The following is a 13,371-nucleotide window of genomic DNA, read 5'->3' on the forward strand; positions in this document are numbered from 1 at the left end:
ATCTTACCCAACCCCAATGATTTATGGGAATTATCTGGTGTCTCTCATTCTGTTTGGACCGTTTATAACGACCATGATGTTGTTCAAACAGGCAGCCAGAGAGCTGACGGGTTCCTGGGTCACGCCGCCGCTAAAACAACACCTTACCCACCCAAAAACATCATTCTAACAACATGAGCAAACTCCACATGCAAACCCACATCTTCGTATCCAGCACAAACTATTTTAAAACTCTTTCCCACATGTTTCTTCTTTTTTTTTTTTTCTCCAGAGTGTCGGACAGAACCAGACTGTAACTGCGAGGTCAGGAGTTCAAATCCCACTAGACTCCTTTGTTTTCCTGCCAGAGTACCAACGAGCCAAAGAGCTAATTACTCTCTGCAAACAGCTTGAGACAAAAACCACTTAAAGCAGACAGAAATGATACCAAACCCAAACTCTAATGTCCTCATAATTCAAACCACATTGAGTTTTCTCGTGTGAGAAACGTTCGGCTAACAAAGTCTGACGGGACTTTACTTAAACGCCTCTTGACGCTGTTTGGTCAATCGTTGATTTCATGATTGTAACAACATTTTTAAATCCAGCCGACCACTTCTAGAGCTCAGAATCAGAATCACTTTATTAATCGTCAGGGGGAAATCCAGGCGTCACAGTTGCTGTCACACACACGTTCTGCTTCTGTGAATGGATAACGTGTCACAGTCAGAATTTAGACTTTAGACTCTCAAGGGACGACGGGAACATAAACAGGGTGAAGGAGAATTTAAGGATGATAAATAACTAAAGGAGGCAAAGACAGGTAGACAGATGAATTAAGGAAGAAAAAAAACAAAGAGGGGGGAGACTGTAAATATGAATGTTTAAAGCCTGAGGGAAGTCACCCGTCACCCGGAACTTTGGGTTCCCTTGGATGGTCGTCTCCATGCTGGAAATGCTGTCTCACTCTTAATTTCAGTCAACCTAACGACAGGCTGAGAGCTGGAGCTGAGGTCAAGCTTCTTGACAAACTGTTGCACCGCGCCCACCTGTCAATCAAGTCAACCACGTGTCTTATTGTAAATAACGCCTATCCTTCATCAAATTAAAACGGATGAGTCATTAAAATAGTAACCACCCATGTGTGCCGATCGAGACATGAGCTAATCAGACCTGTTTGTTTTTTTTTAACCAGGCTGTAAACATGTTCATCTCTGCTGTAAAAACAGGCTTTTTAGAATGAGTGTGTATGTGACTTCCTGTGCTTCTGCAGCCAGCCTCTAGTGGACACTTGAGGAACTGCAGGATTTTACACTTCAGCATCGGCTTCATTTTTCAACTCTGAAGTCTGCTGCTTGGTTTTGAGACATGAAGTTTCTTAACTGATACAAATACTAGTGCTGGGTGAAATGACATGAGAATCTCTATTTTCTTTGCGTTTTACAGTTATGCTATTATAATACAGTACAGTATGGGGGGGGGGGGGGGGGGGGGCTGTGGCTCAGTTGGTAGAGCTGATCGTCTCTCACTCGGAAGGTCAGTGGTTTGATGTGTCCTTGGGCAAGACACTGAACCCCGTTGCTTTGGCGGCGGCGTATGAGTGAGTTAATGCTGATGGTCACTTTACATTTGGAGCCTCCTTCCTGCATATTATCCCATAGGCTCTTGCGTTAAGTGTCTAGAGATAACACTTGTTATGGATTGGCATTTTACGCAACATGATTGATTGATTGAATAAAAAGAGAGCGATCCTAAATACTTCAAGTCTGAAGGAGAAAAATCGAATTTCAGATTTGAAGTTTTAGGTCGGGATGCAGAAATGACTTCAACGTCTGTATCAGCCGATACAAGGCTAAAGTCCTCATCGCAGCGGCCCAGGGTTCAAATTCGACAACATCCTACGCTGCATCATGCCCCGCTCTCTCATCCCAACATTTCCTGTCTCACACTTCTCCTATCCAACAAAGGTAAAAATGAAAAAACGATAAAAATAAGAAAGGCAGTACAGATAACCATCAGAGAGAAATAGGTCGGCCCGCTTGAGTGTGTGTATTTGTCTGAGAGTGAGAGTGTGTGTGCATGTGTGTGTGTTTTATTAATTCTTTCCACACTCGGGGAGGGTCCGGGTGGTGTTGGACCCATGTGAAAACACAGCCAGAAGGGACCAGGCTATAAATCAAACATACCCAATGACCTCCCAGGATAAAAAGAGAGGAGAGCGCGGCCCTAAAAACACGCCGGGGCTCGTATGTATTTAAAACAAATGTATGTGTTTAATACATCCATGCTGCTACATTCAGGCAGGGCTGTGTCGTAAATCAAACACGTCCAACGGGCTCTCAGGTATGAAAAATAAAGACCCCTGCTGTCGGACAGGAGCATGTGTTTGGGCGTCAGATCGTTCTCTTTGTAGATCAGAGGGGAGAACCATCGCCAGCTCTCTGATCTCTCTCCTGTCCTGTTTTCATACAAAGCAAAGTGAGTTTTATTATCCACTTTAAATAACCGCATAAATACAAACACAGAGCGGGAACAAATCCACAACCTGACGTCTTCACCGGGTCAAATCATTTGACTGCCCAAAAACATGACGCAGCTTCACAAACCCGGTCCATAGTTTCAGCCAAAGTCAGTGACTATTTTATTTATTTATTTATTTCATGTTTATTTGTACAGGGACAAGTACTGAGCACGTCAATCGCTGCCACACACACAGCATGTATAGATTAAGCTCATTTGCAATGCCCGTCCTTATATGGCTCTTTAAAAACAAGTTTCCCGGTGTTTGAGGTAGTGGTGTAGTCAAGAGCACACTAACCAAGACCAAGATATACCCAAGACCGAGACAAGACCAAGACAGGGCGAGACCAAGACAAGTCCACGACATTTAGGGATTGAGACAGAGACAAGACCAAGACCAAGGCAGGATGAGACCAAGACAAGACCAAGACCAAGGCAGGACGAGACCAAGACAAGACCATAAATATCACTGAAAAATCATCACCTTGTGTTCAGGGGGCGTGTCACTCACTTAGACCGTAACACCGGGAAGGTTGCAGCCGTAACCGGGCGATAAAAATCAAACTACGGATGACTTTAAGTTATTTGTTCTCTTCAAAAGGGGCGTTTACCTTCTAATCACAGTAATGACAGTAAGATAAAAGCCCATCAGTGGTGGTCTTGACCGGTCTTGATTTAAAATCCGGAGTCCGCCCAGTCCGAGACCGAGACAAGACAGAGTAAAAAATTATTTTGATTCCGAGACAGAGACTTTCAAAAGGTGGTCTCGAGACTGGTCTTGAGACATAGGCCGATCTGGAGTACTTCAACATGTGAACTAAAATAATTAAATATCAAACAGTTACAAACACAGGTTGGGAGGTTTAAATTCAGGTTTCTGAAGTGCCCAAAATGTAAAAATGTATTTCATTTCATTCCTTTTTTTAAGAGTCCGGTGCAGAATACGACTTAAAGGTAAATTCCTGCACAATGTCTAACTTGCAAACAAACATTTATTGGTACCAGACCTTCATCAGACAAACGGGTGAAGAATGCAGAATAAGAAAATGAGGAGGAACACTGAACAGTAACTGGTCAGAGGTGTGTGTATGACAATGCCCTGCTGAGAAATCAAAGTTATATCAAGTGTTTTTCATTTCCCAGAAACTAAACAGAAACTGTTCTGATTCCATGGCTGTTTCGGTTATGGACGAGTTGAACCAGTTTTTCTGAGCCTTGATGGGAAAGGTGCAGTACACTCACACACCTGTTCCTAGACCAAATTCCAATCTTCACCCAATCAGGTTTCAAGGAAATGCATCACAACCCGGTCTGTTGATGTATTCTTATAAATGTACTCAGAGTTTTAGCTTTCTTTGAGAGGTGTGTTTGTGTGTTCTGTTCATGCACCTTGTCCCAAAGCTCGAGCTCACTGATGACCTGCTGCTCTGAAAGTCCGACTCTGCTCAGCGTACTGTTCAGCTCGTTGTGCGTCCTCGTCCAACTCAACCCAAAGCTCCCAATCAAAGCAGCTGTTTGCAAAATCGACTCAACCAAGACCGGCTTCAACTGAGCCAAAAATCGTGCATCATGGGCGTAACATTTTTGGCGAGAGTACTTGTTGTAGCAAAAGCTTGATGGAATTTGAATCCTTTGTTATCTTATTGGCAGCAGTGTGTTGGTTGGCCTCGCCCATTCACGGGCTCTTTAACCTGAGTGCTCGCGGGATGGATGAGCTGATTTCACTTCAGGACTGGGACGTAATGGATGCACTTTGAGGAAGATCTTCATCTGGTGAGTGTATGCAAAATATTTAATGCTAGACATAACATCCCAGAACACCTTTGTATGTAGCCTTCTTCATCTGGTTGATTAAATCATTGTTCTGATCATCTGCAGGGGTCTGGTGTTCTGATGGACTCGGATATTTCTGGATCTTTACTAGACTCACTGCAGGGCAGCGTTCCGGAAGATCAAAAAATGCACTAAAAGGTATGAAACCCTCAGGTGGGAGCAGCATTTTTAACTCTGTAAAGTAAAAAAAAAACTAAATGAACAGAAACAAGAAATCACTGAGAAATGTTATTTACTTTTGCAACTTTTGCATACCTGCTCCGTTTATGTTCAATTCATTTTATTGGTAAATTAAAACCAGTACGAGAAACCAAATGTAAACAAAAAATCAACTTAAAGGCACAGTATGTAAAGTCTGCCACCAGGGGGCTCTCAATCAAAACAACAACAAAAGATGGCGGTGAATCATGGGAGTGAGTGGGAGTAGCAGAGAGAACTCCCATGATTCACCGCCATCCTCAACGTCATCTTTTTTTCTATTGTTTTGATCGATTTTAAAACAAACTGAAACAGCTCAAAGGAACGGTAACAAAGGTCAATGTGTGATGTCATGAGGTGGATATTACTTTGTTCAAGTGAAGTTAGACATTCAAAGATGCAGCAGTGTCCTTCTTTTACATCACTGCGGCTGTGTCCAAAACTGCATATTCCATGTTTAATGAGACGTCACGTTATTTAGTATCATCCAATAGTATGCATTTTGTGTATTCGAGGAATACACTGTGACTACAGAGAGACACTGCCGAGGCGTGTCAACAGTGCCCCTGAAGGGACAAAATAGGACGCGATTAACTGTGATTTAAATAAAATTAGTGAATTCATTTCAGACCTTAATAGATAGTTTTTTTTCCCAGAGTGATCTAAAGTAATTTGGCAGTGAAACCAATGTTTCTGTGTATTGTTCCTCATCCTGTTGCAGCCTGAACGCATCCTTTCCATCCTGATTATCTCCATAGCTATTTAAGATATGTGAACAATGTGGCTAAACATGTTAAACTAGGCATCCCCTCTGCTGGCTCGAACCCTAACCCTAACTGCTTGGGGCCCCAGACCAGTAGGGGGCCCCAAATCAGCAGACAAAAAAGAGCTAATTTTGCAATGATGGCATGAAACCTCCCTAAGGGGGCACCAACTGACAGCGCTCATTCTAGTTACCTTGCTGAACGCTGGTTGTAAGGCCCCCAAATTGATTTTTGCCCAGGGCCCCAACAGACTCTAGAATTGCAACTGTGCACGATGTCAATGTTATTTTCAATAATCCAGAATAAGCAGGAGGGCATGATTTTTTAAATGTATTTTCCTTTTTATGAAGTCTGAGTCAATCACAGTACTTTAACGTTGCCTTGTTACGTTTAATCCAACAGAAACAAACTTTGGCTGCACAAGTGGAATTCCCCGGAGCGCAAGATGGCATCCGTAGCATCTGGTAGGTTAACTTACACTTACATAAGAGATATTTAACCTGTCAGTGAGGACAATGACAGTAAGGAAACACAACACGAGAACAGAGATGAGATCATGTAACAAAAGAAATGTGGTTAAGTAGGGTTCATAAGCATAAACTGCTGCCTATAACAAATTCCTCCACACTGAACTAGGGTTTGTGTGCTGGAGTCCTCCAGTATTTTTTGGCAAGCGCATTCATTCAAATTCCACACAGGAAGAAGGTGCAGTAGACGTCATTGAAGACATTCAGGTGGAAGAGACATTTCAGGTTTTGCCTCCACAAGAATTAGGACATGTCGAAGTTGACCAGTGTTTAATGTTTAGTTCGTCCAGTATCAGTACTCTGTAGATTGATTAAAGGAGCAATATGTAACTCTGACACCTAGTGTTTAAAATAGGTACTGCAGTCCAAATTCAAAACAACCCCGCCCCCTCCTCTCTGGAGTCGATGTGCATGCAGGTTGCCATGTGGTGGGCACTGAAGCTTCAGTGTTTAGCCAGCTCTGCATCGGTCTGTGAACCTTTCTGCGTTCTAACCTTTTTATCTGCACGCACATGAAGATATCTGTTCATAAACATGGAACATTTTTGTTTTCATGGAAGGTTTCAGGACTTTATATTTAGCCAATATGTTCCTCTTCTTTGGCTCTCCATGTATGCATTCACTAGCCCTCCAGGCCACTAGTTTTCAAAGCTCACTGGCCCGACCATTGTAGCCGCTGGCCCAGGAACGTTAATTTTGATTCGAAAAATAACAGTCACCAATTTACTCTTGAACCATTCAGATGCAAAATTAAATTACAACTTTTATTTAATGAATTGAGCTCTAATTATATCAAATATTTTGTATTTTTCTAATATTTATGTGCTCATATTTATTCACCATGCTGATAACTGTAAGAGTCTAATTAATCTGATATTAATGTGAGGCTGTGATAGAGCTGGAATTGTTATGATCACCTTTCTCTCCTTCTCTTATCTCTTCATCCTTAGATCTTTACTTTAGGAGCTCTCTTAAGGGCTAAGATACTTTGTGAATAACTTTTATCTTTACCAGGATCTAGTCTTTAACTTTAAGGAGAAATTTAGCTGTGAAGCCGTCGGCTGCCTTTCAACTGTGACACACATGCGCCCACATGAGCGCTTGATATGTTGATGCTGTAGCAGTTATTAGCGCAACGTTTTTAAAATAATTACTGACAAAACACCAGTATGACAGGAAAGCGCTGTGAAATTGAGAAAGTGTGACTATTTTTTTTCAGGCAGTATTTTAACTGGCCCGGGTGGGTCAGCTGAACGTGTAATTAGCTGGCCTGGACTCTGTCAATCATTCATCTGGGCCAGCGGGCCAGTTATAATGTCGAGCCCTGATCAATACATTTAGACAACAAACAGAAACACAAATGTGTCATTTAGATTTTGAGAAAAACATTTTGAATCACTGACATTAATGAAATGATGATATTGAAGATTTCCCCAGTGACATTATTGTAACGTTATGTTCTCATCGTTTTTGCAGCATCTGAACTCCGAATCCTGCTGTTTGGGAAAAAACAGAATGAAAAGAAAACAATAAGTGACTTCATCGCTGGGAAACATGACGTTTCTCATCCAGCGTCAAAGCAAAGTCAACGAATCCATGGACAGTGGCAGAGGAAACCATTCATACTAGTGAAAACAGGAGACGTCTTCCGTATGAATGAGGATCAAGTCAAATTTAACCTTAAGATGTGCGTGGCTGAGTGCCACCCTGGACCAAATGTCCTGCTGATTATAGTGGACCCTTCTGATTTTACAGAGCAAAACAGACAAAAACTGGAGCTCATAATGGGCTTCTTGGGAGAAGACGCTTTGAGATATTCAATAGTCATCTTAACCAAAACGAATAGTGGAGGGAACTCTGCTGTCAACCAACTTATTCAAGACTGTGAACAACATCACAGTATTAACTTTGATGAGAAAGGTTTATGTGACGATGATCGTCAACAATTGATGGATACAATTAAGAACAAAGCAAGTGAATACAGGGGAGAGTATTTAACCTTTACCGAAGACAAAGATATGGTTATGAAGCCTCAGCTTACAAGGACTATGTCTGTTAGAGTTAAAGGTTCTGAACAGAGCACAGAGTTTCGCAGGAAGATGCCGGGTCGTGAGTCTCTCAGGTGTGAGCGTAGTAAAGGACCCCCCTGGATTCCAAAGGGTGGACAGTCACTTGAGAATGCAATGAGAAGATTGTCCCACAAAATTACTGAGAGTGAAGAGTCCTTTGGGCATATGGAGAGTGGACAGTCTGTGAAGAGCAGAAAGTCAGACAGGTTCAGAAGCGCTGAGAGAAGAGAGTCCTTTGGGAATATGGAGAGTGGACAGTCTGTGAAGAGCAGAAAGTCAGAAGAGTTTGGAAGCGCTGAGAGTGGAGAGTCCTTTGGGACGGTAACGAGTGGACAGTCTGTGAAGAGCAGAAAGTCAGATGGGTTTGGAAGCGCTGAGAGTGGAGAGTCCTTTGGGCATATGGAGAGTGGACAGTCTGTGAAGAGCAGAAAGTCAGATGGGTTTGGAAGCGCTGAGAGTGGAGAGTCCTTTGGGACGGTAACGAGTGGACAGTCTGTGAAGAGCAGAAAGTCAGATGGGTTTGGAAGCGCTGAGAGTGGAGAGTCCTTTGGGCATATGGAGAGTGGACAGTCTGTGAAGAGCAGAAAGTCAGATGGGTTTGGAAGCGCTGAGAGTGGAGAGTCCTTTGGGACGGTAACGAGTGGACAGTCTGTGAAGAGCAGAAAGTCAGATGGGTTTGGAAGCGCTGAGAGTGGAGAGTCCTTTGGGCATATGGAGAGTGGACAGTCTGTGAAGAGCAGAAAGTCAGATGGGTTTGGAAGCGCTGAGAGTGGAGAGTCCTTTGGGACGGTAACGAGTGGACAGTCTGTGAAGAGCAGAAAGTCAGATGGGTTTGTGAAGAGCGCAGAGTCTGCTAAAACTAAGAGTGAAGAGTCTGTTAGGACAGTGAAGTGGACAGAGTCTCAGATGATTGTTCAGGAAAGAGAGTGTCTCAGAATAGTGCTTATCGGGAAAACTGGTTGTGGGAAGAGCGCCACTGGAAACACCATCTTGGGCAATGCAAGCTTCGAATCTGAAACCAGTGCAGAATCAGTGACTGTGCACTGCAAAAAAGTGACAGGAGAGATTGACGGGCGGCCCGTTGCTGTAGTTGACACCCCTGGTCTGTTCGACACCACTCTGTCCAACCCTGAAGTCCAAAAGGAGCTTGGAAAATGCATCAGCCTGCTGTCTCCCGGACCTCATGTGTTCTTATTAGTGCTCCAAATAGGGCGCTATACAAAGGAGGAAAAAGATACCGTGGAGTATATCAAGGAGTTCTTTGGCAAGAAGTCAGAGGACTTCATCATGGTCCTGTTCACCAGAGGAGATGATCTTGCAAATGCAACCATTGAGGATTATTTACAGAAAGAAAAGGGAGGCTCTGTTAAAAAACTGATAAATGACTGTGGAGGAAGATACCACGTCTTCAATAACAAGGATTGTAATAATCGTGCTCAAGTCAAAGACCTGCTGAGGAAGGTTGAGGCAATGGTCAAAGAAAATGGCGATGGCCACTACACCTCGAAGATGTTCAGCGAAGCAGAGGCAGCCATTGAAAAAGAAAAGGAGAAGATCATGAAGGAGAGGGAACCCGAGATCCTGAGGGAGGAGAGGCACCTTAAAAATAAACACCAAGACGAACTGCAAGAGAAGAAAGCAAACACGAAGGAGCTGATAGCCAAGTTTGATCGAGAAATAGAAGAGAGAAAAAAACTGGCCAAAGAAAGAGAAGAGCAAATAAAGAGGGAGCAGGAGGACAGGAAGAGAGAAAGAGAAGAAGAGGAAAGGGAGGAGAAAAGGCGGGAGTCACTCTGGCGACATGAGATGGGAAAAAGAAGTAAAAGTCTTTATGAAAAAATAAATAATGTACCAGAAAAGAAGGCGGAAGATGAGAAGATGATACTGTTACAAAGCAGAGACCAAATGAGAAAAGAGCAAGAAGCTTGGGAGCAGGAGAGGAAGAAATGGTGGGAGAGGCGACATCGAGAAGAAAAACAAAGACAAGAAGAGGAGGAGTCACGTCTCAAGAAGCTCAGAGAAGAGCACGAAGAGCAGATCAAAAGATACGAAACCCAGAGAAACGAAGAAGAAAGACTGAGAAAAGAACGAGACGCTCAAGATATGAAAGAACGCTTTGAGAAGACACGGCTGGAACTATGGAGGAAAAACAAAGAGGAGGCCAGAAAGGAGGCTGAAGATCGCAGTACAGTCAAGATTTATGAAAACGTGTTTATCATTGAGGGGATCGAGGACAAAGAGGAAATTAAGACTCTGAAGCTAAAGAACCAAGAACAAAAGGACATGATCATTGAACAGCTGATCAAGAAAAAAGGGTACAAGAGAGACTATGATCAAATGAAGAAAAGACAAGCACAAGAACTGCATGACTTGAATACCAGCTTATTCACAGACGAACTCTACGTCGATATCAACGAGCTCAAGAAAATACATGAGAAGGAAATAGAAGACTGGATACAGAAACGTGTTGAAAAGCACCCAGATGGCTGGCCTTGTAGCATTTTATGAGATGTGTATTAGCAAACACTCGTAACAGCACACGAGCGTTAGTGAGACGTTGCATCGCGAACGATCGCATGCTCGCTTTACATTCTGCAATAGTGTTGTAGTCAAGACCACTCCAACCGAGACCAAGACATACCATGAGACCAGAGTGCTCAGAGACCGAGACAAGACCAAGACATGTAGGGATCGAGACCAAGTCAAGACCAAGACTAAGGCAGGACGAGACCGAGACAAGACCAAGACTTGTAGGGATCGAAACCAAGTCAAGACCAAGACTAAGGCAGGACGAGACCGAGACAAGACCAAGACATTTAGGGATCGAAACCAAGTCAAGACCAAGACTAAGGCAGGACGAGACCGAGACAAGACCAAGACATGTAGGGATCGAGACCAAGTCAAGACCAAGACTAAGGCAGGACGAGACCGAGAGAAGACCAAGACATGTAGGGATCGAGACCAAGTCAAGACCAAGACTAAGGCAGGACGAGACCGAGACAAGACCAATACTTGTAGGGATCGAGACCGAGACAAGACCAAGACTTGTAGGGCTCGAGACCGAGACAAGACCAAGACTTGTAGGGATCGAGACCGAGACTCGCTGCGGTGTGCAGCGGGCGTGTCACTAATTTAGACGCAAACATCCAGTAGGTTGCGGCCGTAACCGGAGGATAAAAATCCAACATCAAATGAAAAGTTATTTGTTCTTTTAGTGAGGAGCATTTTTCTTCTAATCACAGCAATGAAGTGGAAATATAGCCAATCAGTGGTGGTCTTGACCGGTCTTGATTTAAAACCCGGAGTCCGTCACGTCCGAGACTGTGTGAAAATGCGTTTGATTCCGATTTGAGACCTTCAATAAGTGGTCCTGATGACCGGTCTTGACACCTAGACCAATTTCGAGTACGACACCATTACCTTATAGAGCCCCCTACTTCCTCGTTGTCTTCATGAGCGTCAGAAAGGAAAAACAAAACAAGGTGTCAAGATAAAAACGCCTTGTTGCGCTTGTGGGCTGTTAGGACATTCATACAGTAAGAAACTGACTCAAGATGATTTGTCAATTGAGCTGGCTCCCGTCACATGGTCACATGCTGTTCCGACGCAGTGCAACAGTTTCATCTGCAAGGCTGTGAGCTTTTAAAGGTCCTCTTCAACCAGTTTAAATAAGTCTCAGAGCTCCCCAAAACATGTCTGTGAAGTATCTTGTTCTAAATCCACTCTGATCCTGTATTTGATCATGCCTATAGAACAGACTGTTTTTGTGTCTGTATCTTTAAATATGTAAATTAGCTGTGTCTGCCCACGCCCCCTGGAAGGGCTCGGGCTCTCTGGAAGGGCTCGGGCTCTGGCTTTCTCGTTCCATGTCCTATTGTTTATGGTGAGAAGGCAGACTCAGAGGGTAAAACAAACACCTAGCTGTGGGAGTGTCACCCACCTGGGGGAGGGGCTACTGCCCTTTGTGATGTCATGAAGAGAAAATCTCCAAACGGCCTGTTTGAGCACACATTTTCTGAAAAGTGGAGCGGATGGACTTTTCTCATCATTGGGGGGTTTGTAGACGGACTATAGACACATATTAGTGTACATAGTGAAGTGGATTTTGTATAATATGTGACCTTGAATTTGAAGTGTTGAATACAAAATGTTATTTTTCTCTGTGTGTGTTAAATGATATATACTGTACAGATGTCCAAGATCAGTAATGTTTTGTAGTTGAACATATTAACCTTAATGTCATGCCAATGCTCGGCCCTTTCCTGTAAACTCTACCAAAATAAAAGCTGTTTTGGGTAAGAGAGAGAGTCATTATGGAGCTGATACTTTGATGAGTGTTTGATGGAAAATGATGTGACAGGAGTTTTTCAAACAGTAAACCGCAGTTGAAGTACATTCAAGAGCAACAACTTAAGGCTTCGTCCTACCTGTATTGTACAACCATCATGTTCTGCTCCCCACAGTGTCTGGCACAGCGGATGTACCTCATCCAGCTGGACTTACTGGGATCATTACCATCAATAAAGTGCTGTAACGTCCCCTCGGCGTCGTAGATCTGGAAAACACAAACACACACCGAGTCAGGATTTAAAGTATTAAAGTTGCCTCTTTGCTCCACGTATAGTTAAAACAGACTTCTCTATTGAGCAGTAACAGTTTATTATTTTACATTAGGGTTTATTATTTTAAATTATGCATACTAAAATGCAATTTCATAAATGTCATTGTATTTAAACATTGCTATGTAAACCAGACGTTGGAGATAAAAGCATTAGGCCTCATGAGAAGAGAGGGGAGTAAACTGTAGAGGATGTGCAGAGTCTTTTATGAACTGAAGGAACAGTCGACAGATAAAGAGAGGAATTAAGCACGACAACAACAAACATGACAAAAAACACACCACAAAACAAAACACAACGAGGAAACAAACACGATGGTCAGGCTAAATGTGGCTAGCTGTTAGCCGGTACATCCATTATTGTAAACATTTTGTCAGTTTCATTGAGGTTTGTTTCACAGGATACGTTGTATAAACACTCGTGTTGTTGCCACAAATCAACAAGTTGGTCCTGAATGTGTGACGTCCCACCAAACTTTATGCTTTGCTGTCGTCGCCATGGTAATGTTTGTTGTTCTTCCTGCTTCAGTCAGCTTGCTTCCTGATTGGCTGTTGTTCCGTTCCACGTGACACTGCTCGGCCGTCCTCGGTGTTCTCCACCCACAACAGGATTTATGATCATTTCAAATCAGGGCGGCCACGATTGTCTACCAAGAGGATCGGGGCGGGTAAGAATCCCTCTTAACACGCCTCACACCTCAGAAGAATCTGGCAAGATCATCTTTGGAACCACCAGATTTATCGGGCCTTTGCTGACTTTTGTCTGACGGGGGGAATCGGGCCCAAAATCTGCCTGATTATCTTGCAGTGTGTAACCTCGCTTAAGTGAAAATAAGCTCCTGCCTTCTTCTGACCTTTTTCAC

General features: G+C 43.3%; 2 protein-coding genes across 3 annotated transcripts in view; one reads left to right on the top strand and one right to left on the bottom strand.

The window, feature by feature from the left end:
• prdm6 (PR domain containing 6) overlaps positions 1 to 13,371 on the bottom strand; it is a 71,908-nt gene that overhangs the window by 32,961 nt on the left and 25,576 nt on the right. For both annotated transcript variants that reach the window (XM_061039124.1, XM_061039125.1), the window contains exon 5: positions 12,318 to 12,445. In XM_061039124.1, the coding sequence (XP_060895107.1) occupies positions 12,318 to 12,445 (128 nt within the window). The remainder of the gene's footprint in view (positions 1 to 12,317; positions 12,446 to 13,371) is intronic.
• LOC132974826 (uncharacterized) lies at positions 3,917 to 10,735 on the top strand. Its single transcript, XM_061039109.1, has 4 exons — positions 3,917 to 4,272; positions 4,378 to 4,470; positions 5,697 to 5,758; positions 7,298 to 10,735. Exons 3-4 carry the CDS (start codon positions 5,740 to 5,742, stop codon positions 10,396 to 10,398), a joined length of 3,120 nt encoding a protein of 1,039 aa, XP_060895092.1. The 5' UTR covers positions 3,917 to 4,272; positions 4,378 to 4,470; positions 5,697 to 5,739; the 3' UTR covers positions 10,399 to 10,735.

Source organism: Labrus mixtus, chromosome 5, assembly GCF_963584025.1.
Source record: "Labrus mixtus chromosome 5, fLabMix1.1, whole genome shotgun sequence".
NCBI lineage: Eukaryota > Metazoa > Chordata > Actinopteri > Labriformes > Labridae > Labrus > Labrus mixtus.